The sequence below is a fragment of the Erinaceus europaeus genome, chromosome X, assembly GCF_950295315.1.
Source record: "Erinaceus europaeus chromosome X, mEriEur2.1, whole genome shotgun sequence".
Classification (NCBI taxonomy): Eukaryota; Metazoa; Chordata; class Mammalia; order Eulipotyphla; family Erinaceidae; genus Erinaceus; species Erinaceus europaeus.
In genome coordinates this window covers 37498439-37525598 of record NC_080185.1, presented here as the reverse complement: position 1 = coordinate 37525598, position 27160 = coordinate 37498439, and the positions used below count along the sequence as shown (strand labels likewise).

The following is a 27160-nucleotide window of genomic DNA, read 5'->3' as shown; positions in this document are numbered from 1 at the left end:
TTCATCTATTTAATGCATCCATTTTTTTAATGTTTTCTCTCTCTCTCTCTCTCTCTCTCTGTTGTCCTCTCTGACTGTTGCTGTTTTAATTTTACAGTTCAACGGCTTTTTCAATTTAAATGGTAAAAGCCAAGTTATGGTGCCATATGTAACGAATGTTAATTGCATGGATGTGGTGTTCTTGTTACTTTTTTTTCTCAAAGACAATTTCCCCATCCCGCACACTTCAGTTTTGAGCAAATGTTATCCTTCATGCCACCTTCCAATATTTAACCCTGTATTTGCTGTACAGACATTTTTTATAGCTCCACGTTCTGTGAAATTTAGCCAATTTGTCCTCTTGTGCTCCTTTTTATACGTTAACGATTTCCTAAGCATTTGTGCATTTTCTTACAAGTTATGTTTTATCGTTTCAAGAAATGCTGTTAACCTGGCAGTATTAAAACTGAATGAGCAAGGCCTCTTGGACAAATTGAAAAACAAATGGTGGTACGACAAAGGAGAGTGCGGCAGCGGGGGCGGTGACTCCAAGGTCAGCCTCAATGTCACCACAACCGGGTACCCTTAGTGACGAGTAATCGGCAAGACTGTTATCTTATTATTGAGGAGAGGGCACAAGACTCACACACTTTGTGGCATGACCAGGTTATTCTCTTGCCTGGCAGCTTTGGGAACCAGAAATACTTCAGGGCACCGCCCGCACTTTTGATCTAACTTGGGTCCCTTCTCAAACTCCCAGACAGAGGCTCCCCTTCATACTCCCCTCCCTGTCCTCTCACACACCAGACTGGTTGCCTTATGAAGGTCATGGTGTGGGTTGTAAAGCCTTAGGCTTACAAGAGTCCAAGACTTTCTTTAAGACAATTCCTGCCTGCCTTGGTTGAGTGGCATGAGAACACAAATCCATCTAATGAAAAGTCAGGTTGCAAACTTTCTTATTTCCTTAGGCATGATGGTTTCTCACAGAAGATGACTGGTTGATTTGAGTTGGTTTCTTTAATTATGTGTAGGAGTGATGAGCTGTTGTTCTCTATATGTGATTGCCTATTTGAGCTGACCCCACTTAACTTGAAAGCCAAAGAACAAGCTGTTTCAAGTTAAATGGGGTCTTTCTTAAATAGGCCACCACATATACAGACTTTGTAAAAGACATTTTGTATATTTGAACAACTGCGTCGCCTGTGATATTCTATGTATATGAATCCCTGACTTGGTTTCTTTTTAGCTGCGTGCTTGGTTCAGGTAGGTCTAATTGTTATCCAGGCCACCACCATGAGAAATTCCATCTTAACTTGGCAATTCTTTGCCTCTTTAATACTTTTTGAGGCAAAGAATGAATAGCCTTCATCCAAGCGACAAAAAATAAAGACAAGCTCAGAAGACACAATACCAAATAATGGAAAGACATACTGGGTAAGTACAGGACAAAGCCTGAAAACAGAACCATCCATGACCCAAAATTATATTGAAGCATATAAGATCAGCTATTATACAACCAAGAGACCACTGGCATCATAAAGTGAAGAACAGTATTACCCACTCACAGATGAAACAGACAGGCAAGTCAAAACTTTTCTCCTTCAGAGACAATGGTTATACTTCTGCTCCTCTCTTTCCCACTCCATTTCTCAGGATCCTGATGGAAAACTTAGTTTGCCAGTCTGCAGTATAACAATGTGTTTGGAAACACTGATACAGAGAATTTTTCAAAGAAATAAATTTAAAAGCAACTTTCTTCAGCACATAATCTTACCAGACACATGAAAATGTTTTATTGTAAAAACCTTTATTAACCAGAACTCACCTAACAAGTACCCCCAACTAACTGAATTTCCCCCTCTCAGTTTCCCACATTGGTGAGAAAGCACCAATAGTTTCAAAAAAGAAGACTTCAAGGATTTTTTTTAATCACTTGCCAAGAGATGACCTGAGGTTAGGTGACATTCAACTCTGTCTCCTATATCTTCTCTCCACCTGGATTGACCCTCAGACATTAGCGGCTGCTTCCCCGAGGCAAGAAAGCGGATACAAGTATTTTGGAAAAAAAAAAAAGTTAGTGAAGAATGAAACAAAATGAGCATTCTTACTGAAAATACCATTCATCCCTTATGGATTCCAATTAATCAAGATTTTACCGTGTGTCAAAAAGCATAACTTCCTTTCCCACCAGTGAAACTAAGACATTGACAGTTTAGTCAAGCTTTTGACTCATTTGACTTTTACAATTACTCACCTTATGCCTAGAGTATTTAGCACCTTCTTCCTGGTCTTTTTTTTTTTCATGCTATTAGCAGGCCACAGAGAACCTAATTATATCACTCAAGTCAGTTGCAGAATAAAAACTGAGCTGGACTGGATACATTACTCTCACAAATTCATCCTTTATACTCAGCATGGTTAAAAAAGAAGCCATGGACTGTATCAAGATGGCTTTAAAACACCCACATGATGTCAAGTGCCCAGAAGTTTTCAAATAATCCAACATTTGATCTTATATAAGCAAAAAAAAAAAAGCTTGCACATGTTAAATTGCATTTTTTACTTTCACCCAGATATTTTGGTATCAAAAATAACCCCCTTACAATTTTAGACCCATTATTTGTTCATACAATCATTACTCAAACTTTTTAACCCTCAGCTGACACTGCTGAAAATTTACCAAGTAACTTTATTAACAGACCATGATTTCCAGATAATCTGATTTTTTATGTGGAATAGAAAAATATTTCAGTAGATCCTACATGTTTCCCCAGCTTCTTTGATTAGAATGCTAACCTGCCAGGCATCAAAATCATTTTTACAGTCAACCTTTTGAAACCTTTTCTCAACTACGGATAGTAGTATGATCAGTGCTGTATAACCAACAACAGTTTATTCAGTTTCTGGACTACCAAGAAGCTTGCCTTTATTTTTCTTCCTTCTTGCTATCTCCTGTTTTCTGAGAGTGAGCAAGAGAAGGGGCAAGAGATGAACTTGAATCTGTTTTACCGCTACTTAGTGGTAATGACAAAAACAAATCAATGAAGAAGAAAATAGAAAAGGCAGTGAGACCTCATTAATCTGAAGCCCTATAATTTATGATTTATGATAAACTGGACAGGAAGCAGTCTATAGTCTAACTTTATCAGGGATAGAGCCAAGAGAGGTTAGTTAAGCAAATGAAGAGTTTATATTACATTGTCAATTGAAATTTTCCTTAAGAGAACAAACCTTTTTCAAATCCTGGAAGCATTTATTAAATATGATCATATTCATTGCAAATCTATCTGCTAAAGTAGTTCTCATGAGGACCTCCACTAAGGCAATGTTTTATAGTGAGTTTGAATTACAAAATAGACTTAAAGTAATAAAACTGTCATTCTCCAAACCTATTTTATAATTCAGGACTCTAATTCAGACAGTCCTCCCCCTGTGTTAGTCCAAATCAGTGAGGTTTAACTGTATTAGTAAAATGGCCTGAGAATTATACTTCCTTACTGTATCCTGTTCCCAGTCAGCATAACAATTGACTATTGCATATATAATCATTTCATAAAGAAAGTGAAACCCAGAGATGATGGTGACTTTGAGAAGGTCATACAGCTAATGCTGTCACAAATCTCTGCTGACTTTCAGGGTCACCTCTTGTGATAATATTGCAGACAGCAATTTAGAGCATCTCCCCGTCCAATGAGCAATGTGAATCTGATTGCATGTGCTATATTTCCATAAAAATCAGGTTCATTCTCAACTACCTTAGTTACAAGCCAAGTGGCATATTCAAGTCATTCCAGTCCTCAGTACTGATTACCAAAAATGACAATAATCAGAAAGCCTGACATTTAGGAGTGCTTTTACTTTTTCAAAAACACTTCTACACCTATTATCTCTGAAACCAGGAAAGGGAGAAAAACCTCTAGTACTTATCTATCTCTTTTCTGTGACCTTTAAATAATGATAAATGAGCAATTGTGTTAAATTGTTGACTTTTCCCCCTTGGGAATAATACCGTACACATTCTAAACCTGTTCTTCTCTTCTATGGAAGGAACCAGGAACTTTTCAGGCTGTTTAAAATGTGCACATGCTTAAACTAATGAAATATAGATTTATTCTTAAGTTCTGAATACAAAGAATTAAGGCAAGGTCAGTCACTGAGTCGGCCCCTGAATGAACCAGACCTACAGGCTAGCTTTTTAATAAAAGATTGCTTGTATTTTACTAATTTCCTAAACACGAACTAATAGAACCTAAACATATCTTTCCTTGATGGGCTACAATTATACAGGCAAGAATCATGGAAATTAGAGCTGCAGTTTGGGAGTTTTTAACCTGCAACCCATCTTTATGTATTAGTGATTTTTTTAGTACAATGTATGTGCAAATGGCGTAATTAAGAGCTAGTAGGTTGTTTCAAAGGTAAACCCAGATGACTAGAGGTTTTGACAAAGCCAGTGAGAATCTATTGTTATAAATTACAGCAGGGTGGGGACTTAGCTGCTGAATTATCACATATGCTCATCAGTCTCCCTCCACAGCTGCTTGCCACCTCAACTTTCAAAATGTTTCTGATCCCTTCTGCCATCCCTGGCACCCTTCATTCCCTTAATTTTGGGTGAAAGGCATCAGTATATCTTCATTGAGTGCCCTTTACCTTACTAGAGAAATCTGACCAGTGAAACTATTTGTAACTGAGATGTGGAAACATATTATAAACCCTACCTGCTTCACCCTGGAGTTGCCACAGCTTAGTTCTATCCAGGAATTTAGAGTTCCAATGTCCCTATTTTCCAAGTTGAAAATTGGCACACCTTGTGTGCTTTGGGTAACATTGGAAAAGAAGATGTAAGTGAAACTATCCTGACCCCACTGAATGCAGTAGAAACTTGTCTTGTAAGACAAACAGGGAAGAAATTACTATAGAACTTGTATTTAGTTCAATTAAGTGCATGGCTATATTATCATTATAATTTGTAGAGTAGGAAGAGGGAAAACTTCAATTTTATTATCTTCAAATATATAGATAAACTAGAATAAACTAGCCAATATGATGCTAGGAAATAGCTAGCACTGGAGAACTTATTTTAATAAATTCAAAAAATTGCTTGCAGCTAGCTATGGGTCCTTTCATTAGAGTGCTTTAAAAGTACATAAAAAGAATTTGTTCTCTTAAGAAATTTAAACATGTTTTTCCTCCCTGCCACTAGAAATTATTTTTTAATTCAACACACTTGCTTAACAAGTAAACAAAGATAATGGAAGGTTACTTTAGGACAATTCATTTCCAAATGTCCTCAGCTTCCTATTTGGTGGTACATATATAAATGAGGTGGTACTGTGTTTCCCACATGCATAAATGAGATCCTCAGCTTTGTGTGTATTTCTTCTTCTTCCATGTATGTCTACAATTCTCCTCTTCTATGCCATCATCTCTTAACCACTTCTCTTCCACACCCAGAACTCTTTGACTTTCTTGGGCCTTGAGTAATGGATACGAATCTGCATCTGCCTTTTACCTACAACAAGACGGACCTTTTATTTGCAGGAGCTCTCTAAAGGTAGACATTTTGGATACCCAAGGTTAAAAGTGGATCCCAATGACTCTTTATTGACACTGTTATGTGTGTAGGCAAGAATCATTACAGATCGATGGCACTTCCCGGGTCTTAGAAGAAGTTCCTGTGAATCATGGACACTGGTTTGGGATCCAAGAGTAGGGTGAGTATTTTATGCTCTTCGTTGATTTGCATGTCTCTATGCTGGTGCTGCCTCCTGGAAGTATGAAGAACCAGAAAGATTTCTTTCCTGGTAGTGACTAAATTTGCTCCTTGAGCTTATTCAGGTCTTCTCCCAAGAGCAAATCCTCAGTTTCTCTCAAGTGGCTGCTTCAAGCAAGGGACATTTGCCTTAACAACCGAATCAGTCCAGTGACTGTCAAAACCATTGATTTTGCCAAATGGTATTGAAGTGTAAAATCTACCACCGAAAAAAATGTGATAAAGAAAGAAAACATTTTTTAAATTAACCCTAAAAAATGTTTAATTGACTACATGGCCTTAACATGCTTTCTATGATTAGGACATGATTATTTGCCTTTGGTGTTATCCTGATAACTTGAATATGTTCCTTATTGACAAATAATGACCAAATATCCAACACCAGAGCTACTGAAAGCAACAGGAGTGAAAGCCTGAAGGTAAGAATGCTATTTATACAATTGGCAAGAGGAAAGACAACGTTACAGTAACAGAGTGAAATGATGTATGTTTTTTTCTGCTCTTCTAAGTCCAAATCATTTGGTTTCCTTTCATTTGGAGAGAAGGCTATAAAACCAAACTCTCTGAAAAGCTATGGAAGAGGACCATGAAAGACTTGAAATAACTGAAAAATACTCTTTGAGGGTGGGAGTTGAGGTTGGTGGAGCAGGGTGGAGGCAGATTCATTTCATAGAAAGAAACTGAAATATATTCTCTTTTGACTTTCAAGAGAGCGGTATAGCATTTGGCCCTTGGCACATGAGGTAAATTTCCATTGGCCACAGGTAGCAAAAGTGTGGTCCAAGTGCTAGATTCACCTGAAAACAATTTCACCTAGCCTTGAAGCAAATATCTTCACAATATAGACCTAGGACAGTATTATACTTCATATGTGTAAGAGAGATTCTGTTGGTGTGCTGTGTTTTCAGTGCTGAAAATGTGGATATGGCGAATGATAGAATGTATGCTAGAAGAAAGTAGTAAGTGTTCCAGAATGAGAATTAGCAGTCAGGTCTCATATCTGATATATAGACCCCATTTGTTGCAACCTGTTGAGATTTAGGCTAATACTAATTATTTTTCTATAGGAATGATCAAGGGAGATATATTGGGGTGGGGATAGAGAACTATATCACCCATATGATTAAATTCTTAGTTAATATGTTGTCTAGAACCAGAGGAATGAAATAGATGTTTTCATAAATGCTTGTTATATGCATTTCTGCTAAAAATCCATTTCATTTCTGTATGTTTTCTCAGTCTGTCTCTCTTTTCTGGTGCCATTGGGATAAGCTAAAGGAAACACACTTCACATAATGTAGCCCAATCAAATTTGATAGTATAAGTTTTTAGTAGACCTTAAAATTTAATTGTTTCAATTTTTATTTGGAAAAGAGTTTTTGGTCAAAATTCCAACCAAAATGCACTTCTTTGGGAACTTAGTATTTTCCCTTAGCCCCTTTTCTCTATCAAGGACAAATTGAATGACAAGTTTTTCCAGACAAATTGGATCATGTGAGACCATCCACAACCAATAATGGTTTTGGATTCTCGCTCCAGAGAGGAAGGTTGGGCAAAAGCCCAGTTTGGCAGAAACCCATCCATGAAATTCACAACCCATGGAACAGAGGGGTCTGTCACTATGAACTTGAGTGGTTATCATTTGGAATAGTATTGGCTTTCCCCACATATCTATAGGTGATTTCTAAGCTTGCTTCTTTAGCACAGATACTCCTCAGCAGACTTCAGTCACTAGCTTTGTTAGGCCCTTAACAAAATGACTCAGAGTTGCAATTCCTAATGTTATATGCATGCATTGTTGAATTTGCTCTTTGCACTTATATTAAATTATGATCTCATTAGCAAGGAGTTAAATAGGTTTGAGCTACATTTGTGAACTATATAGATATAAATATTCTCTCAGAGGGTGCTTCCAGCAGCTAAGCACTACATAACTCTGCAAATCATAACTCTGAACACCCACCCCTGTGCAATGAGGGCTGCTTACATGGCCAGAGTCCAGTAATGCCAGCTGTACTATGTGCATGCTCCCAGGTTATGGAGAAATCTCAGACTGATAAGCGTAGAAGGATTAGAATAACTTAAGCCCTCATTTTTCTAAATCTCTGCTTCTAGAAACCTCTCATAAGAAATAGATAAAGATTTTTAAGGACTTCAGATGCTAATGTTGCCAAGGCATATTTTGGAATGTCCCAGCCTCCAGTGGCTACTGTATAGATAATAATTCCTTTCACTACACATATTCCAAAGTAACATACAGAAATATATATATACACAAGACCTTACAGTAAGCCCTTTCATTCAGAAAAAAAACTTATTTTGTGTGGTCATCAAATAGCTTCAATAGAATAAAACCAGATTCACCTGGGCATCACTTCTCAAGTGATGCTAGAAGTTTTACAGGAAAGGCTAGGAAAGTAAATGATGAATGTTAAAAGATGACTTGTCACCATGAAAACCTGAAATGTCTTCAGTTAAGAAGCCAGAAATCTGGTGAAGGTGTAACACTCTAGCTTTGTGACAACACCAGTCTTCTAAAACAACAATCCTTCAATGGGAAAAAATATGATATTTAAAATTGAGCAAGAGGATGGCTGTCTTCCCTCTAGTAGACCAAAGATAATTCAGAAAAGGTGTTTCAAAAATCCACTAGGTACTAAGAGTCAAATGTTAGTAACTTAGAGTATAACTTGGACTGAGGTTTGAATAGGGACTGGGAGTAAAAGGGGTAGAGGGGAGCTTCTGGAATGGTTGTGATAAGCTTCTATTTTCATCATCCACATATTGTGTTGTAAGAGCAGGTTTCTAATGAAGTATGCAAATATACCACCTTTGCTCATATATTTCTTTTACTTCTCTGTGATTTCCTTGTCCTTCTCCATAACCTAGGTATTTACACATACATCTAACTTTCCTAAGGGCACTACTGGAGATTTTCTGGCATCATTAATTAACCAGACATTTGCTCTTTAGGTGTCCCTGCTCAGAAAGAAGCAGTGAAGCTATGTAGAGTGGAATATATCCTACAGTCTCTTAGGTAGATAAATCGTATTATACCCTGGGTTCCTATATTTTCAGGCCCAGAGCCATTTCCATAGTACAAATTCTCTTAGACCTTCCAAGATCACTACTTGAAGGTATCAACTTGGTCATTAATTCACAAAGCTCGTTTTTTCTTCTTATCCACTATGAGGAGACTGAATATTTTTATATCATTCTCTCTTCATAACAAAGAGTCCACATTGACCCTAGTCACTAATTTTTGGTATATTCTGAATTCAAAAATTATATTGGAGAGTTCTATTGAAATGCATTAAAAATTTTAGTCACATTGCTATTTAAAAGTTCTGATATGAAAAATATGACTTTGTTAACCTAAAATTGTTGCTATATGTAACTTTGACCACTGCTAAAATAACACTGAACTCCGAAATGGCTGTCTAGTGCCTTCCAGGAATGACCTGGGAACCTAGGCAATCACCACCAGGGGCCAGATGCCTGGGCATGATGAGCAGTCTTTTATAACTGAACTATTGCCAGGTGTAGATGGCAGAGATAAGCAGAAATGTTTTCTTCAAAAATAGAATTCATTGTCAAGGCATTATGAGTTACATTACTGCAGTTTTTTTTTTTAGAAGATGCCACTCCATGACTGTTCCTCATACATAAAAACCTTCATCCTCCCACATGTCAGCACAGCCTTCACATAGTATTAAATAACTCTCAAGTTCACATTTGCTCATACCCTCTCCATATGACTTAAGTATGACATTTTCATGAAAGAATTACAGGCACCATGAGGGAAATATTTTGGAGAAAAGAGACCTTCCCAGAACCCCCAGAGATTATCATCACAGAGTTCTCCCAGTCTCCCTCACAACTTCTTACTCCAGTTATTTTTGTAAGAGGGCTCTACTCTCAAAGTTGATAGCCAGAACTTCAGAGGGAAGGATGCCTAGTTTCCACAATAGAAGCTTGACCTACTTTGTTTAATTCTTTCTGTTCTCTACTGAGGTGAGTACAATAAATATTTCTGACTTATAACTCTCTCAGGTACCAGTTAAGGGCCTGCAGTAATTGGTCTGAAAAGTTCCCCTGGAGATGTGTTGCTCCACCATAGTAAAAGGCCCCAGCTGCAAGACATGCCCTTTGCTAGCTTGATAGCTACTTGGGCTACAGTGGTCCCTAAAGAAAAAAGTCATTATGAACATCCAAACTGGAAAAATCAAATAGGAAGGGCTACTACACTTTTGTGTGTGGATAACACAGTGTTGTATATATAGTGTTCATAATTTGCCTTCTAGCTTGGCCCATAATTTTGCTTTGGGCCTAAGCAGATTATATAATCTATCTCTCTGATTTTTAATTTCTTTACTTATTAAGTAGAGCCCATTAATATATCTTCTTGGCATGATTGTTAAACTTGGCCAATAGTAATAATTATGTGAAGTGTTATAGTGAAAAACAAAACACTAAAAGAGTTCTATCCAACAAGTGTATATGGGGACCACTATCATAAACTGGACTAAAAATACATTGAGTGCTTGTCCATACCATCACGAAGCACACTGTCTAGAAGAAAATGTCTAGACATGGGGACTGGGTGGTGGTGCACTTGATTGAGCGCACATGTTACATACAATGTGCCAGGATCCACGTTCAAGCCTGCAGTCTCCACCTTCAGGGGGGACGTTTTGCAAGTGGTGAAGCAGTGTTGCAGGTGTCTGTCTCTCTCCCTCTCCATCACCCCCTCCCCTCTTGATTTCTGGCTGTCTCTATTCAATAAATAAGTAAATAAAGATAATACCAAAAAAATCTAAAAAAAAGAAATGCCTAGATATGGACATAAATAATAAGGCAAGACAGAAGATGGAAAAGAGGGAAAAATATTAGAGTGGGGAGCAAAAGAGGCATTATGGGTAAAGTAACACTTCAAATGACCAAAGGCTCACCTAATCTCACTTCCTTTAAAATACCAGTGTGTGTGTGTGTGTGTGTGTGTGTGTGTGTGTGTATGTGTGTGTGTGTGTGTGTGTGTTTGTGTGTGTGTGTGTTTGTGTGTGTGTGTGTGTGTGTGTGTGTATCTGTGTGTGTGTATCTCTGTGTGTGTGTCTCTGTGTGTGTGCGCGCATTCTGAGTTCAGGGAAAGAGCAATGAATTTGATTGATTTGAGTTGGATTATGCAATACAACCAGTAAAGTAGTCAGACAGAAAAATATGTGGATAAAAGTTTTTATGCATCTTGGGAATTTATTCCAACCTGCAGCAACACGCAATTCTCAGAGACTTGACCTTTAAAGTACTTTCTTTTCTTGGCAGCTATCCTAGCTTTGTTAAGTGGTATTATCCTTGACTTCTGATTACACCTTTTATGCTCCTTGGCTATGTTGCTGCCTGAAATGTTGTCTTTTTTCCTTCTTTTTTTATATTTAGAAGTACTCAAATGCACATTGGTTCACTGCCGTATTTCATAGGCCTTGTGATATTTTTTCCCAATCTAATACTATACTTCTAGGAGCATATCATTTCCCTGAAGTCCTGAGGCATCTCAGATAAAGTCTGGATGCTCTAAGAGAGAATTTAACATCTTTCACACTACTGATATTGGGATTCAGAGAGAATAGGGTCTGTCCTGTGCATGGCAGGGTATACAGAAATATCCCTGGCCTTAACTCACTAGATGCCTGTAGCATTCCCTTCCAACTCAGTTGTGACTATGAAAAATCAGTGTAGCCACTGACTAATGTCCCTTGGAGGACAAAATGACTCCCAAGTAAAAAAGCCTGGTAAATATGGGAACCATGCAAATAGAGAGCAGCACTAAGCATTCTGTAGAAGTCACTGGGAGGCCTAAGCCAGAAATATACTATGTATTCAGAAGTGTTATTCTAAACTGCTGATTCTGGCAAGTGTGGCTGATGGCAGACAATAATAAGCCCAGGAACAGGAAAAATTGGCACTTGTCAAACTTTCTTATTCCAGGAACCATTTACAAATACAATTCAAATTTATATGGGGCCACTAAATTAATGTGTTTGTTCATGTTGTGTCTATTTACTATATCAGAAGTTAAGATGGAAATTTTTAAAGAATACATTCATTTTAAAAATCATAAACCCAGGGCCAAGTGGTGGCACACCTGGTTAAGTGAACATGTTACAATGTGCAAAGACTCAAGTTCAAACCCATGATCCCCACCTGTAAGTGGAAAGCTTTACTGTCATGAAACAGAGCTGTAGGTGTCTCTCTGTCTCTCTATATCTGTCCTCTTCTCAATTTTTGGCTGTCTCTATCAAGTAAATAAAGATAATTTAAAAAATTAAATATATTTTTAAAAATATAAACTAAATATGTTAATATAATTAGCATAATTTTATGAAAAATAACTTTCCCAAAGCAAGAAAAGAAAAAATGAGTAGAGAATGACTTTGCTCTGTTTCTATAAATCTCTTTAATACCTGTCTTAAATAGAGGATAATAGGATTCTTATTACTGCTTCTTTATTTAATCTATTGTAATACTACATCACACATTATCCAGGAAATTTCGCTATATGTCATGTGGTAATAAGAGTAAGAAGGTTGGTCCTGGGGACATAGCATAATGGTTATGAAAAAGCCTTTTATGCCTGAGGCTCTGAGGTTTTAGGTTCAATCTCCAGCACCACCATAAGCCAGAGCTAAGCAGTGGTCTGGTGTGTCTGGGCCTTTCTCTCTGTATCTCTCTCATTAAATCAAAGTAAATAAAATATTTTTAAAAGATTAAGAAAGTTAGGGACTGGGTGGTGGCGCACCTGGTTGAGTGCACATGTTACACTGCTCAAGGGCCTGTGTGTGAGCCTCCGGTCCCCACCTGCAGAAGGAAAGCTCTGCAAGTGGTGAAGCAGGGCTGCAGGTATCTCTCTTCCTCTTTCCCTCTCTATCTCCACTACCCTCTCGATTTCTGGCTGTCTCTATCCAATAAATAAAGATAATTAAAAAATTTAAAAGAAGAGTAAGAAGGTTAAGGAACATCTTGATCTTATTGTAAAAAGAGTTATGCCCTCAAAGATTCTGACAGAAAGGGTTTAGAGATGGGAACTACTGCGCTAAACTAATATGTCACACTTTTCTCAACCCAGCCCACTTAAGGGTTGATATTATTTCTTTAAAAGCCAGACTCTAAGGGAACATTCTCTAGCATTCTCTAGTTGGACATTAGTGTGACTGCCTTTAATCAGACTGCTCTGTTCCTGTTGTCTAGTAAGAGTAGCTGTCCTAAAGAAATCCAATGACAGGACAGGGCTTGGTTAACTGCTTAGCCAAAGTGCAGGTGAGGACACTGGACCCTTTGCAGTAAGAAAAGAGGAAATACAGAAAAGAAGGAAGAAATGCTTTGTATATTTTCCTGTAGTTCTGATAGAGCCAGTTCCCCATATGCCATTGGATATATCTTCCCTGAAATCTGAGTTAACTGACAGTGCTTTGCTTAGTGCATACATAGCATCATGGGAGAGGTGACAGGGCAGAAGCAAAACATTATAGAGAAGTAGGCCAGATATTGGGGAATAGATAACATGCAGTTCCAATAATAGTCTCAAGGTCCTATGTGATCTGTTTGTCCTTTAAAAATCTAAGACTTAACTTTCACAATGAGGGCTACCTTAAAGAGGTTCAAAGCTTCACAGCAGTATTTTGAAACTGCATTCCAACCAGCTCTGGGTAGTATTTGAGAATCATAAGATCCGGGAACATTGTTCAAGGGAACCTGTATAAAACACAAAATAGGGCATGGGAGAGAATATGCCTCAGGCCATGAAGTCTCAGGTTCAGTCCCCTGCACCACCATAAACTAGAACTTTTCAGTGCTCTTACAATAAAGAATAATAATAAAAGAACTTAGTTTAAAAAATAAAATACAAAATGACCTCAGTTTCCTGGTGAGACACATTCTGACATCCAAACCTGGCACTTACCATGAAAATGTCACCTCCCTGACACTAAAAGTTTATGGTTTTTCAGATCTCAAGTGTTTGGAAATTGCAATTATTAGTTTTTAATGATGACTTATTTCTCAGAATACCTAAATAGTAATTTGGTCTGATCGAGGTCAGATCTTTGTGCCTATAAAAAGACTTGTCAAATAACTGGATATTTGGACAGGTCCGACCTATTCAAAATCTAAGAAGTTGTATGGCATGTTCCTATTTAAATATACATGTCTGCTTTCTTCCTTGTAAATCAGTGGCATTCCAAGTAATATGCACAGGTGTTGGTGATATTGTTCACATAAATATGAGCAAAGTAGTTGATTGCTTCATAACGGAATTACGCCACACCCTCTATAGAAAGATTTCTCACCCAAAGCTGTTAGATATGTTTCATTTAAGATTCATTAGTTCTAAAGCTAAAACAAAGTAAGGGTCATTATTCCCATGCTACATTTGAAGGAATTTCTGAGAGTAAAAATCTTTAACCTAGAGTAAATAGGATTTCCCATGTTTTTGCACTCATGCTTTAAGAAGCAGACGACTAGTTGTAGCCTGTCCTCCTGAGGATATATTATCCCCTCAATTGAAGAAGCCTTATTTTACAAAAACAGTCTGTCTAAAGTATCTCTCTTCAGTTCTACCCACACAGTACTGGAGTCAACTAGTAATCCCTTTTTTAAAATACTATGGTTTATCCTCTGGTGCTCTGAGATGACTATATATCCACATAAGAAAAACAACTAGTTGGTAGTTTGAAAAAAAAATCTATTGGGCAGTTCTCCAATGGTTGAAAGTATTCCTCTTATAGCCCAGAGGTTCATGTTACTGTTTTAATACTAAGACCAGTGTATTCATAAGAATTCAGTGTGTGTGAGATGAAGACGTGTATGTAGTAGTATGGATCTAAGAGATCATTTTCAGCTTGGCAATAGATCTGTGTAATAAAGGACAGAAAATCAAAGGAATTTAATTCACATACTCCTATTTTCTCCTCCATTTGGATTCATCCTTTATGTCTCATTTCACAGTATGGAAACACTTGCCCTTTTGGCCCTTTCCCCATCCCCACTCCTCCACAAAACTTGCTTTCTGTCTGGAAGTGCAACAAGACACCCAGTTAGATCAAACCTAACACATCTCCGCTATAAAGCATACAACAAGCTGCCGCTAATGATTATCATTTGAGGGGGAGACCCTCCTCACCACACACCACCTATCTGAGGAGTGCCTTTTTTCTATCCTCATTATTTAACAGTGTGTGCCGATTACTCAAAGCGATATGGGCAGGCCCTGGTAAATATAGTGTTGCTGTAGTGTTAACTTTTTATAAGGTAATGCTCAGGTTGCCTGCAGTGTCTAAAATTACTCTGTGGCCAGGGCCCCCTGCTTTATCGCTTTCTATAGTTTTAAAGTAGTTTGAAGCTTGAATAACATAAAATAACATAATATAATGTTATTTATGTTATTTCCCACGTGAAGAACGCCTGTAAACCTTGCAGTATTGAAACTCAGTGAACAAGGCATCTTAGACAAGCTGAAAAACAAATGGTGGTACGATAAGGGGGAATGTGGAGCCAAGGACTCCGGGAGTAAGGTCAGTCGCTGAAGGTCTTTTTGTACTGATTAGCAATCACATTTTGAACCACTGTTTTATTTTCTACCCTGAAACGGCTTTCCTTCCCAAAACACACTCCCTAACACAGTGGGACCCCTTTATAACACCAGCATTAAAGGAGCAAGGCAAACACCAGCTTTAGAGGCCTCAATCATTGACTCTACAGAGCTGTAGCTAAGATTAGAGAACTCAATCTGATTTACTGCATTGCCAAAGCTGTAAAAGAATGAGCTGTGTTATAAGGGGGTTTTACTGTATTTCACATTTCGAAAGCTCAAAGAGAAAATATAATAACAAAAAGAGAGAGGGAGAGAGAGAGAAAGAAAAAAGATCCAGTTGTGACAGTACTTTTCTTAACCTTTCACGGTGTCAGAGACTTTATAGTTATCAATACCTTTGGCTATTAATATGTTATGTCTATCCCATCTGAAAACAGTCAAAGAACTGAATAACAAAGACTGGTTTCTGTAAGCATAATTAGCATCTTCCCAGCTACTGTCGATTGAGTTCAGCTTCTATTTGATCTGAAATCTCATTAAGTCTGTCACACTTCTCATCCAAAGGTGTCATTTGAATCTCTGTACGTAATACTTTAAAAAGCTTAGTCGCATGTTCCTTGAAGGTATACATTGTCAGGAAAACACCACATTGATAAGCATGAAACACTCTTCCCGCCTCCTTCCTGGCCCCCTTTGCTCCCCTGAGAAAGTTCTTTTTAGTTTCAATTTTTTGCCTTTCCTTTTTTTGAACTAATATTGTGGTATCAGTTAATTCATTTCATGAAATGCCACTCATTTTCCCTGTGCAGTGAACCATTTTGCTACTGGTTTTCTATATTCCCCAACAGGGAATTCTATGAAGTTTGAATACATGGAATTTGCAACAGCCATTGTTGCTCTAGTTTATGTGGGTTTGTCAAAAGACATTTTCCCCTAATCAAATACCACATACATAGAAAAATCTAATGGTTATGGGAGGGTTACCAGAATTTGGTCCATTTCCTAATGGACTATGGAACATCACAGATAACTTCACTGGCTTCCTTATGAAAATGGTCTACTGTTTAGGTCACAGAAATTCTTATAACTTTTCTAGACAATTATCATTTATCCTAGAAAAATGAGTACTTTCAAGGTTGCTGTACACATGAAACAAGCCCATCCTTCTCTCCACAACCATAAGATTCAATTACAATTGGCCTTTTATTAAAATAAGTACAGTACTGGCTCTTAAGGAAATAGAATCAGGACATGGCCATATCACCTTCACATTTAATTATTTAAATGATATCATAACTATGAAGCATTGTTGGTAATAGCCATCATCTGCTCATTGTAGAAGCATTTGAATCGATATATTCAACTCACCAACATAACAATTTGGGTATTCCATTCAACTATATTCCGCAGCAAAATGGTTACATTCCCTCTAAAAATACTACAAAATGCTATTTTATTTTATTTTATTACCAAGAAAGGCTCCTGGCTCTTGGTGTGTCCTACCTCAAGGTAGGGCTCAAGGCACCAGTATTTTTCTTTCCATTATTCAGCACTGAATATAGCCTTTTCATATAACCAGATAGTTTAGTTAGATTTTCAAGTTTGACCTGAAAGTCACTGACCAGCTTCCTCAATTTTCCCTCATTTTAAATTAAAAGAGGATATATATGTATATGATCATTCTCTGAATTTCCTAGAGTAAATGCCAAAAAACGAGCTGGACTTTTCTTTTTTCAATCATCAGACTCCTGGAAACACTTGATTTGTATGGAGCTAATTCAGGACCCAATGGGTCCTCCTGACAGTTTCCTTAACTCTAAGGAAGATGAAAAGAAGTCAATTCTTTCTGTTGTGTCCTTGTTCCAACAACACAAAGACTTGATGCCCTGAGAAGGAGAACTTAGCAACCAGTCCCCAAAGGAGCAATTTCTCAACCATTGGGGGAAAGGGGAGATTAATCATTTAAAAAAATCTTTGTGAAATAAGTCCCCAGATAAGAATAGTAGGAACCTATAACATACACACTTAGTATCTTACAGACTAGTTGTTAACTAATTAGTTGCAGGGACAACAAGGGAGAAAGAGGTGTTGCGGGGTAGAGAGGGGGAAAGAGTGCTTCAAGTTCCCAATGAAAAGAATGATACACTTACAGAGCTATGCCACAGCTCAGCTCTGGCAAATGATGTTTATCAAGGCTAGTGGAGGAATAAATTGTGCTTGTGTTTGCACTTTTTCTCCCATAGCCAAATGTTATTAGCTGTGGATATCATATCAAGATACTAGATGAATCTAAATAAAAGAATGTTTAGGTGAGGAACACAATTGTCAACAGAAGCACAATCTATCCTCTTACTGGCCATAGTGAAATAACAGCCAGTTGCCAGAGTTGAATCATAACACTTACCTCAATGTTTAGTGATTTTATAACTTAGAACTATCCTGTGTTGTTGTAATGTATTATAATATTCCACTGCCTTTGCTTGCCCTCAAGAACTAATCATATTATTCATTTCTCTTAGGACAAGACCAGCGCTTTGAGCCTGAGCAATGTGGCAGGTGTTTTCTATATACTTGTCGGAGGTCTGGGGCTGGCCATGATGGTGGCTTTGATAGAATTCTGTTACAAGTCACGGGCAGAGTCCAAACGCATGAAACTCACAAAGAACAGCCAAAATTTTAAGCCTGCTCCTGCCACCAACACTCAAAATTATGCTACATACCGAGAAGGCTACAACGTGTATGGAACAGAGAGTGTTAAGATCTAGGGGTACGGTTAAGGTCCAGTAAACTAATCAGCCTTACATTTCTCTGTGTTAATATCTTCCTTTCTGTGTTTTAGTTTGATTTATAGTTTAAAGTCTTGTCTATTTTTGCAACCATTTGATTCTCTGAAAACAATGGTTGTGCTTTTTTGTCGAGTAGTGGCGTTTCTCTAATAGCATAGTTGCAATTAAATTGTGATCTCAGGCCCAAAAAGAAAAGAAATACTCTAGAGCAACACTGTTTGATAGAAATGCTTGTAATCTACATACATGAACCATACATGTAATTTTAAGTGTTTTGTGGCCACATTATAGGAGGTAATACAAATGAAATTTAATGAAATATATCCAAAATATTATTTCAAGATGTCATTATAAATCATAGAAATTCTATGTATTTTATGCTGGCCATACCCTCAGCCTGTTTCTATCTTTCCCTAGTGGAGTAGGGCTCTAGAGAGGTGATGTTCCAGGACACATTGGTGAGGTTGTCTGCCCAGGGAGTTCAGGATAGAATCAGAGTAGAATCTTAAACTTGGTGGCAGATTATTGGAGTTGGAAGGTGACATCTCAGGCTTGGCATTTCTGGACACAATCCAAAGAAAAAAGGCAGTGGCAGTATAATGTGGCATAGTGGCACTCATTTGCGTCGAGTTAGTTGAGGTCAGCAGAAGCAGCATAACAGTATAAAGGATCAAGAGGAGAATGCCCCAGTTCTTCTGCACTTGATATTACTTTGTATATTAAATCACTCTTAAATTTCCCAGAAACAAAGAATCTTCTAGAAACCAGATTATTAGGGTTCAGCTATTACATCTGAGCATCTGTGTCCCAAATTCCCAACTACCATAGCTTCAATCTCTGTTAAAGTCCCAGAACAGTACTTCTCAAATGTCGATATGCATGTGAATAGCCTGAGAAAATTCTGAGAGTGGATATTCTGACTTAGCATGTCTGGGGTAGTATGTGAGATTCTACATTTCTCACAAGCTCTCAGGTCAACTTGATGCAGCTGGTCCAAGGAATACTGAAGCTCTACAGAAAATTATCTCAAAGTGTATGACTTCCCTTTTGTCATCTTGGTTGGTGCACTTTGTGAAATAAAACTCAAGGTAACTGAGACCAATATCCAACTTAATAAACACTGATGCCAGTGTGATTCTAGAACAGTTAGCTAGGATCTTAATGACTTTCCCAGGAATGAAAATAAAACCTGGAGAAAGCTTCTGTAAACAAATCTGTCCTCTAAATATGTATGAAATCTCCAAACAAGAAGGAAAAACCTTATAGGGTTCCAGAAAGAGGTACAAAACGGACTGAGACAAAAATAGAAACTCCTCTGCAGTCCTAAGTCAGTTTGGTGATGTGAAGAGTAATCTTCTGTTCATCTTTTACTTCCCAAGAAGTTCTACAATGTCTCCTAGTAACTTCTAATTTGTTAGTGGTTAGGTCTCCAATTCTCTGAGTTGACCCAGATCTGTCAAGATCTCTTCATGGGCAGAGAGATCAAGAGGAACCCTGTGATTTTACTTCTAATGCTAATTATCAGAGTCAGTCCAGGGAATTTATGGCACCAGTAATTCTTCAGAGAGAGTGATTCAAGGGAAAATCTTTTGCAAAAACATGGTCAAGGTAAAACTTGGTTTGTGAAAGGACATTCTTAAAAGAGCAAGCAGTCATCTCGTTTTCTGTGGGTGAGAGTGAAGTCAGAATTCTTAGGCTAATGGTGGGAAAACGTGTGCCATATTCAGCACCCACTACAGAGCAAATAGTCTCTTGTTTACAAGATGTGTTTCTGGAGGTGTAGCCAACATGCATTCCTTGGCAGGTTTCCAACTACTGAGAGTTCCAGATCCCCGTAATCCCAAAAGTTAGTTCCAGTAATTGTTTTAAGTCACCTTCCAATTTACTTTTTTTTTTATTTTTTATTATCTTTATTTATTGGATATAGACAGCCAGAAATCAAGAGGGAAGGGGGTGATAGAGAGGGAGAGAAACACCTGCAGCCCTGTTTCACCATTTGTAAAGCTTTCCCCCTGCAGGTGGGGAACAGGGGCTCGAACCCAGGTCCTTGTGCATTGTAATACATGCGCTTAATCAGGTATGCCACCACCCAGCCCCCCAATTTACTTTTTTAAACTTTATTTATTTTGTTTTATTTTGACAGAACAGAGAGAAATTGAGAGGGAGGAGAGATAGGAAGGGAGAGAAAGACACATGCAGCACTGTTTCATCACCTGTGAAGCCCTCCCCCTACAGGTGGGGGAGAGGGGCTTAAACCTATGTCCTTGTGCATGGTAATACATGCACTTAATCAGGTGAGCCACTACCCAACCCCTAATTTACTTTTTGCTGTTCAGAACTACTTTTGACTGTTTTTTGTTTGGTTTGTTGTGGTGTGGTTTGTTTCTTCCACATTATTTCTTTGCACCACCTGCGCTTAACCCATTGCGCTACTTCCCGACTCCCTTCTCCACATTATTTCTTAAATACTCATTACTTCATTAACACAGTGTACCTGAAGTTAATGACAAAGGTTTACTTTTTTCCCTCTAAGATCATTCTGTCTTAGCTTTCTAGGAAACACTTTTGTTCATTCAGTCCATTTTCTTTTCCTTTTTGCAAGAGAGCATTGTTTAATCATTTTAGAGCAGTCAAAATACAATATAGTATTGGTATCTTACTCTCTGAAAATGTTCACTTTGTCATATGCATTTTATTTTTCAACACATTCATTTTAAGCTTTGGATAATTTAAATTTTGACTTTTAATCAAGATTGTTTTCAAACAGTGTCATAATATCTCTTTGAAGAGTTCTGTCAATGGTACCCACCAATACTTCCCTCCTTCTCTATTTTTATTCTTTCTCCCTTTATAAATTATGATATTTGAGAAGCCTTTTGTATTTGGATATCTGGATGGATCTTGAGCTTCCAATAGCTACTTATGTTCTTTCTATTCTTCTCTAAGGCACTTCTTTTGCATTTTATTTGAAAATAATTTTAGGGGAAGCCAAGGTTCCTCTGGTTTTCTTGAAATACTTTTAATTCCTTTGTATTCTGTTACAGATGTTTCCACATAGTTCCTGTGTCTGAGATCTTGCTCATGCATCCCATTTGAAACATGATTGACTTCCCCCTCTACAGTCTATACATGAACAGTTTGGCTGGGAATTTTTTTCTCCTTAAAGAGCCCACCTAATGTTAAATATAAAATGCATTATAGATAACTGAAATGATAGTATTATTTTTTGTCCCCAGAGGAATTTTACCTTGGTGCTAATTTACCAACATCCACATTTTAAAAGTCAGCAACAAGGGTCCTGAGACATTAGGTGGCTTTCCAAAATTTATGCAGCTAGATAGTTACAGCCTATGGCCAACTGGTAGAGAGAGACTTTAACCTTTCTGCAGCACATATAAAATTCCCTCCAGCTTCTGTGATACATGTGACCCAGAGCTCCAATGACACCATGGAAGATATTTGCCTGCTTCCATGATAGCTCCATTTTGTCATTTTTTAAACTTCTAGCCTTCAGATGCATCTTTGACATTTTTATTACTAACATTTTTTTTTATTTCAGGGTCAGTAGAAGATAATGATCATTCCATTTCTGTAGAAAAATAAATAAATGACGGAGAACAGGAATGTGGGGTTGAGGAAGAGGCAAGAAATTGGTTTTAAATTTTCAGAGTCAAGGGCAAATGAGCCCACAGCACTAGTTCATGCCTCTGAAAAGAGAAAAGCTTCGGCTTCTCAACCAGGCCCATACTAGCAGGCCAAAGCTTCGTGGTTCCTAAACCCCTTTGGTGTATCTCTGTTTTAGCCTCTTCCTGGAATATGCTATCTTTTTAAAGTACACATGCTATTCACAGACTTTAATAACTACAGTTGTAGGTATTGAGAGAAACAAAGAACCACCATTCTGACAATGAGCAGCAAATTTTCTTTTCAGTTAATATGAATTTCAACCCAATAAGCTATAGCGCACTGTTTACCCTTGATCCTAGGTAAACACTCCTTTGTTCTGCAATCAGAATACCCAGTGCAGAAGAGTTGTGCCAAGCATCTAAATTTCTGTGCTACTAAGACTTTCTAGTATACCTACACCCTAAATAATTAATGTTTGGAATTAGGCTTCCTACTTAGGCTGTCTATGCCTTTATAATAAATATAAGGAGAGAATGAGCCAAATGTTTCCCACTGCAAACTGTTTGCATCAGGTGAAAGAAACCTGTTATCTTAAGCCAGTCAAACTGGGAGGCAGCCCCAGAGATGTCAGTTTGAGAAAACAGTTACTGTTCTTGTTCAAGATAAGCTGAGCCATCATAAGTGTCTAAATTCCCTATGCAAAGCCTATTCAAATGTAAACCTCCCCCCTTGCCTTTGCAGATCCCTTCCCACTGGAGACATGTGACAAGAGGAATCACCGAAAACGTGGCTGCTTCAAGGATCCTGAGCCAGATTTCACTCTCCTTGGTGTCGGGCATGACACGATTATTGCTGATGGTGCAATGACCTTTAAATAGGAAAAACTGATTTTTTTTTTTCCTTCAGTGCCTTATGGAACACTCTGAGACTCGCGACAATGCAAACCATCATCAAAATCTTTTTGCTTTGCTTGGAAAAAAATCAAAATAAAACCAACAACTAAAAATGGACATGCAAGATTCCAGTATGTGAAAATAAAATCTTATTTAAAAAGTCAATTAAACAAAAGCCATTCTTTGATACCACTGCACAGCATACAAACACCATGTTTAACACACACACACACACAAATTTAAATTTCTAATTCAGTTAGTAGGCCCATCTTAGATAAAATAATTCTTCCCAATTTAAATTCTCTGATTCTTTGTATTAGGGAAGACAGACTGGCATTTCTTCTAGGATCTACTGATCAGATGTTTTTGGTATTTCCTGTTGGTGGTGATATTCTGTGCACCCTATTTCTTTTCAATGTTGCTGAAATGTGTATATCTTTAGGATGTAAGTGCAACACTTAAGGAAATTCAAACACTTTGGAAGAGGGACTAAATGGTGACTTCTCTGTGTTCTCGAAATGATTTTGTGAAAATGTTTTGATAACTTCCCACGTGGTGAAGGGATTAACAGAGCTTTCGAAATTGACTTCTCTGTGTAGCAAGGGACAGGCACTATCAGGCATACCTCTCGGTGCTTTCCTAAAAATGGATCCCAGGGCTTTCCAAGAAGCCTGGAATTTTGCTCACAGATCTGTTTTTCTTGCATTAGTGTGTATTTTAAGTCAATGTAGTTGTGTATTTAGCATTGAGGTGAGGGGAATGCTGTCTATACTCCCAAATGTGTTTAGAATATCTTTCTCAGAAACAACACTGTGTTTAGCTCTGCTTTCTCTGCTAAGTATGCCTTTCAAGTATACACCACAGAGACAGGACCAGGAGGCCAGGCGGGCCAGTAGATGCAGACCACAGTTCTCAATTGGACTTGACTCTTGCTAGGTCTGTCTTACCAGCTGTTGCCTGTTACTGCCCGTCGCTCTCCGTCAGACTGCATGTGTCCTTCTCTAGTTCGCAAAGACTAAAATGCATTCCCAAACCTACTGCTAAACAGAGGGCCTCAGCATCATTCCCAGGTCCTTGCTTGGAGCAGTCTCTCTACTGACTTTTAGAAGATCACGCCACAGCTCCATGGGCTATCAAGTAACTTAACTGCGTACCTGCCATTGGCACCATCAGAATAGTCAGAGGAAATAGTCTCCACTCACTAATTACCTCCTATATAACGATATATGCTTTCTGTAGTTCAGTAGTTTGCTCTCATCAGTGATGTGGATCGGAAAGTTTCCAGACTGACACCTAGGCACTCGAATTCATTTCCCAAGTGTGATCCTTAGATGCTTAGTTGAACTTGCTGCATATTTGCTCTCAACTTCAGAAAAGAAAAAAAAAGGGGGGAGGGGGAAAGAAGTCTCATTCCAATGAAATGTTTCCAGAAAAGTGTAATATAAACTTTCATTCCAAAAATTGTGTCATAAGCGACTAACTCACCTGTCAAATCTTAAATGGCATTGAACAACAACAAAAAATGAAAACTGTTGTGTTTTTGTTTTGTTTCATGAAACTGTGATTTCCAATTCTTGATTGCTATAACGTCCCAGCGCGGGAAGTAAACTCTGTACGAATATGAAGTTGTATAAAGCAAGCCAACCAACCTACACACAAATGTTTTCATAGGCACTGTATAAAAATAAATGTATGTTTATTGACTCAAATCAGTTTTTTGAAGAGGAATCTTCACTGGGGATGAAGTGGCAGTTAAATTAGTGTGTTATTTTTTAAAAACTTGCATGTTTAAAAAAACATTGATTGCTTCAAATTTCTGCTACTAACTTCAGGCTATGGGAGTTTGGCGGTAATCACTTGAGGATTTTTTCCAATTCTTTTATCTTTTTGTTGTTAAATCTGTACTTCAGTGAACAGAAAAATTGCCAAGCAAACTAATGGCTGTAAAAGTGTAAATTGCATGTGTGGGTATAAATTACAGAGCCTCATTGCTATGAGGTATTGTACAAAGTTTTAATACATTTTGTAAATAAAATTGTAAAGAAAGAATTCTGTTTCTGTGCTTTGACTACTTTAAATTTGTCTAGATGCAAATGCCAAGACATTGTTAGTCACTGATTTACTTCCTGACAGAAGCTATGTCTAACCACTAACAGTCACCTTACTAGTGATTTTCACTATAGATTATGCCTCTCCTCTCCCCAACTGCAACCACAATCCAGCTCAGATCCCCTCAATCTAAATGGAATTCTATCACACCTCAGATTATGTTTGGTATGATCACCAATATTGAAATGGTATCTTCAAATATTATGAAACTAGACTTCGGTTCACAAACAAAGGAGGAAGAGTTTGGTTTGAGAACCTTATATTCCCATTCTTTCTCCCATATTTTGAGACTCTCTCTTCAGAAACCTGTTTTTACCCTGAATTTGATTCCCAGTTCTCCCATCTCCATATCCTACTTCCCAAAGAAGTTCCCATACTTAGAACTGATGAACTTCAAAAACATTTTCAGTTAGTTTTCAATGTCACTACAAGGTATATGTCCTAGTATTCATAGTTAATTGCATAATATTTGTGCTTTAGTTACTGATAGTAAGTTAATATTTCCTTGAAAAATCTTTATTCCACCAACCGTCATTGATTTAGACTATATTGATTTCGTATGATTTTGAGAGAAACAAAAGGCTGATGATCTAGTCAGATTTGAAGACTCTGAACATGGAATACAATTTTATCTAATAAAACAAGTGTTCATTAATTTGGAATAATCTTTAAATTATGATCAACAATGAAAACAGGGGTTAATGATAAGAGTTAAAAGGGAGATCATCTATAAAGGCCAGGAAAGAAAAAAAAAGTACAATTGAGAGGTTAGATAATTATTTTTTAATTTATTTTTTATTTAAGAAAGTATAAATTAACAAAACCATACTGTAGGAGTGGTACAACTCCACAGAATTCCCACCACCAAATCTCCATATCCCATCCCCTCCCCTAACAGCTTTCCCATTCTCTATCCCTCTGGGAGCATGGATCCATGGTCCTTGTGGATTGCAGAAGGTGGAAGGTCTGGCTTCTGTAATTGATTCCCCGCTAAACATGGATGTTGACTGGTCGGTCCATACTCCCAGTCTGCCTCTCTCTTTCCCTAGTAGGGTGGGGCTCTGGAGAAGTGGAGCTCCAGGACTTATTGGTGGGGTCTTTAGTCCAGGGAAGCCTGGCCGGCATCCTGATAGCATCTGGAACCTGGTGGCTGAAAAAAGAGTTAACAGACAAAGCCAAACAAATTGTTGAGCAATCATGGACCCAAAGGTTGGAATAGTGGAGAAGAAGTGTTGGGGGGGGGGGGATCACTGCAAACTCTACTGTACTTCTGCTTTCAGGTGTATATTTGGCACTAGTTTATGGATAGGTGTGACCATATGCTCTCTCTCACAGAAACTGGTCTATATCTAGGTTTTGGGACTTTGTTAGAAAGTGAACCACCTGGGATGGAATTAGAGAATGCTATGAAAGGAAAGGTATCATCCAAGTAATGAAGCTGAAGGGTGGTCATTCCACACCTGAAGTCTCTGGACACAGTCTGAGCTAAAGCATGTTGAGGTGGCAATCATTGCGTTGATTAGGTTGCGATCGGCAAATGCAATATTATTTGATATGGATTGGGAAAGGCATACGGGAAAGTGGGCCCTATCCTAAGGTTCCAGGACTGGGGGAAATATAGGCTCTATAGTGTAAATGTGAGGTTCCTGCTGTCTTAGGGTTCAAAAGACATTTTTATTGTTATTGTTATCATCCCATTATTTGTTAATTGGGTTAACTTTGAAAAGGGTTTGCTGTATAGTACCCAGTATCTTGTATATAGCTGTGCCACCTGTTGCTTCTGATGTACTTGGTCTAGGCTTTTGAGACAGTCCGCATATCAAAGACTCAGCCTATATATTAAACAGACTCAGTCTGTGTTTTAAAAAATTCGAGACATACAATTAATTTTCCCCTCTCATATTACTAAACTAGTGATTTATATGACTACACTTTGCTATGGGTGTACATAAACACCATTCCCACCACCAAAAGACTGTATCCCATCCCACCCACCCCCGTCAGCCTAGGAAGCTGCATGTCTACCTTCCCCCTCACCACAAGGTTTTTACTTTGGTACCCTACTTTCAATTTAGTCAGATCCTGCTTTTAGTTTCCCTTTCTGATCTTCTTTCTCAACTTCTGTTGATGAGTGGGATCATCCCATACTCATCTTTATCTTTATGACTTAGCTCAATTAAAATAATTCCTTCTAGCTCTGTCCAAGATGGGTCAGAGAAGGTGGGTTCATTGTTCTTCATAGCTGTATAGTATTCCATTGTGTATATGTACCACAGCTTCCTCAGCTACTCATATGTTGTTGGGAACCTGGGTTGCTTCCAGGTTTTAGCTATTATGAATTGTGCTGCTATGAACATAGGACTACACACCTCTTTTTGGTTGGGTGTTATGGAGTTCTTGGGGTATA

At 37.9% G+C, this 27160-nt stretch overlaps 1 protein-coding gene across 3 annotated transcripts in view; it reads left to right on the top strand.

Moving 5' to 3' along the window:
• Positions 1-24693, top strand: part of GRIA3 (glutamate ionotropic receptor AMPA type subunit 3) — a 460874-nt gene extending 436181 nt beyond the window's left edge. Inside the window, exons 14-16 of one of the 3 annotated variants that reach the window (XM_007524278.2) lie at positions 15204-15318; positions 17858-18105; positions 22493-24693. In XM_007524278.2, the coding sequence (XP_007524340.1) occupies positions 15204-15318; positions 17858-18103 (361 nt within the window). In that variant the 3' untranslated portion in view covers positions 18104-18105; positions 22493-24693. Of the gene's footprint in view, positions 1-417; positions 533-15203; positions 15319-17857; positions 18117-22492 lie in introns of all 3 variants that reach the window. The other 2 variants (XM_060182793.1, XM_007524279.2) reach the window with 2 other exon arrangements.
• Positions 24694-27160: the final 2467 nt, after the last annotated feature.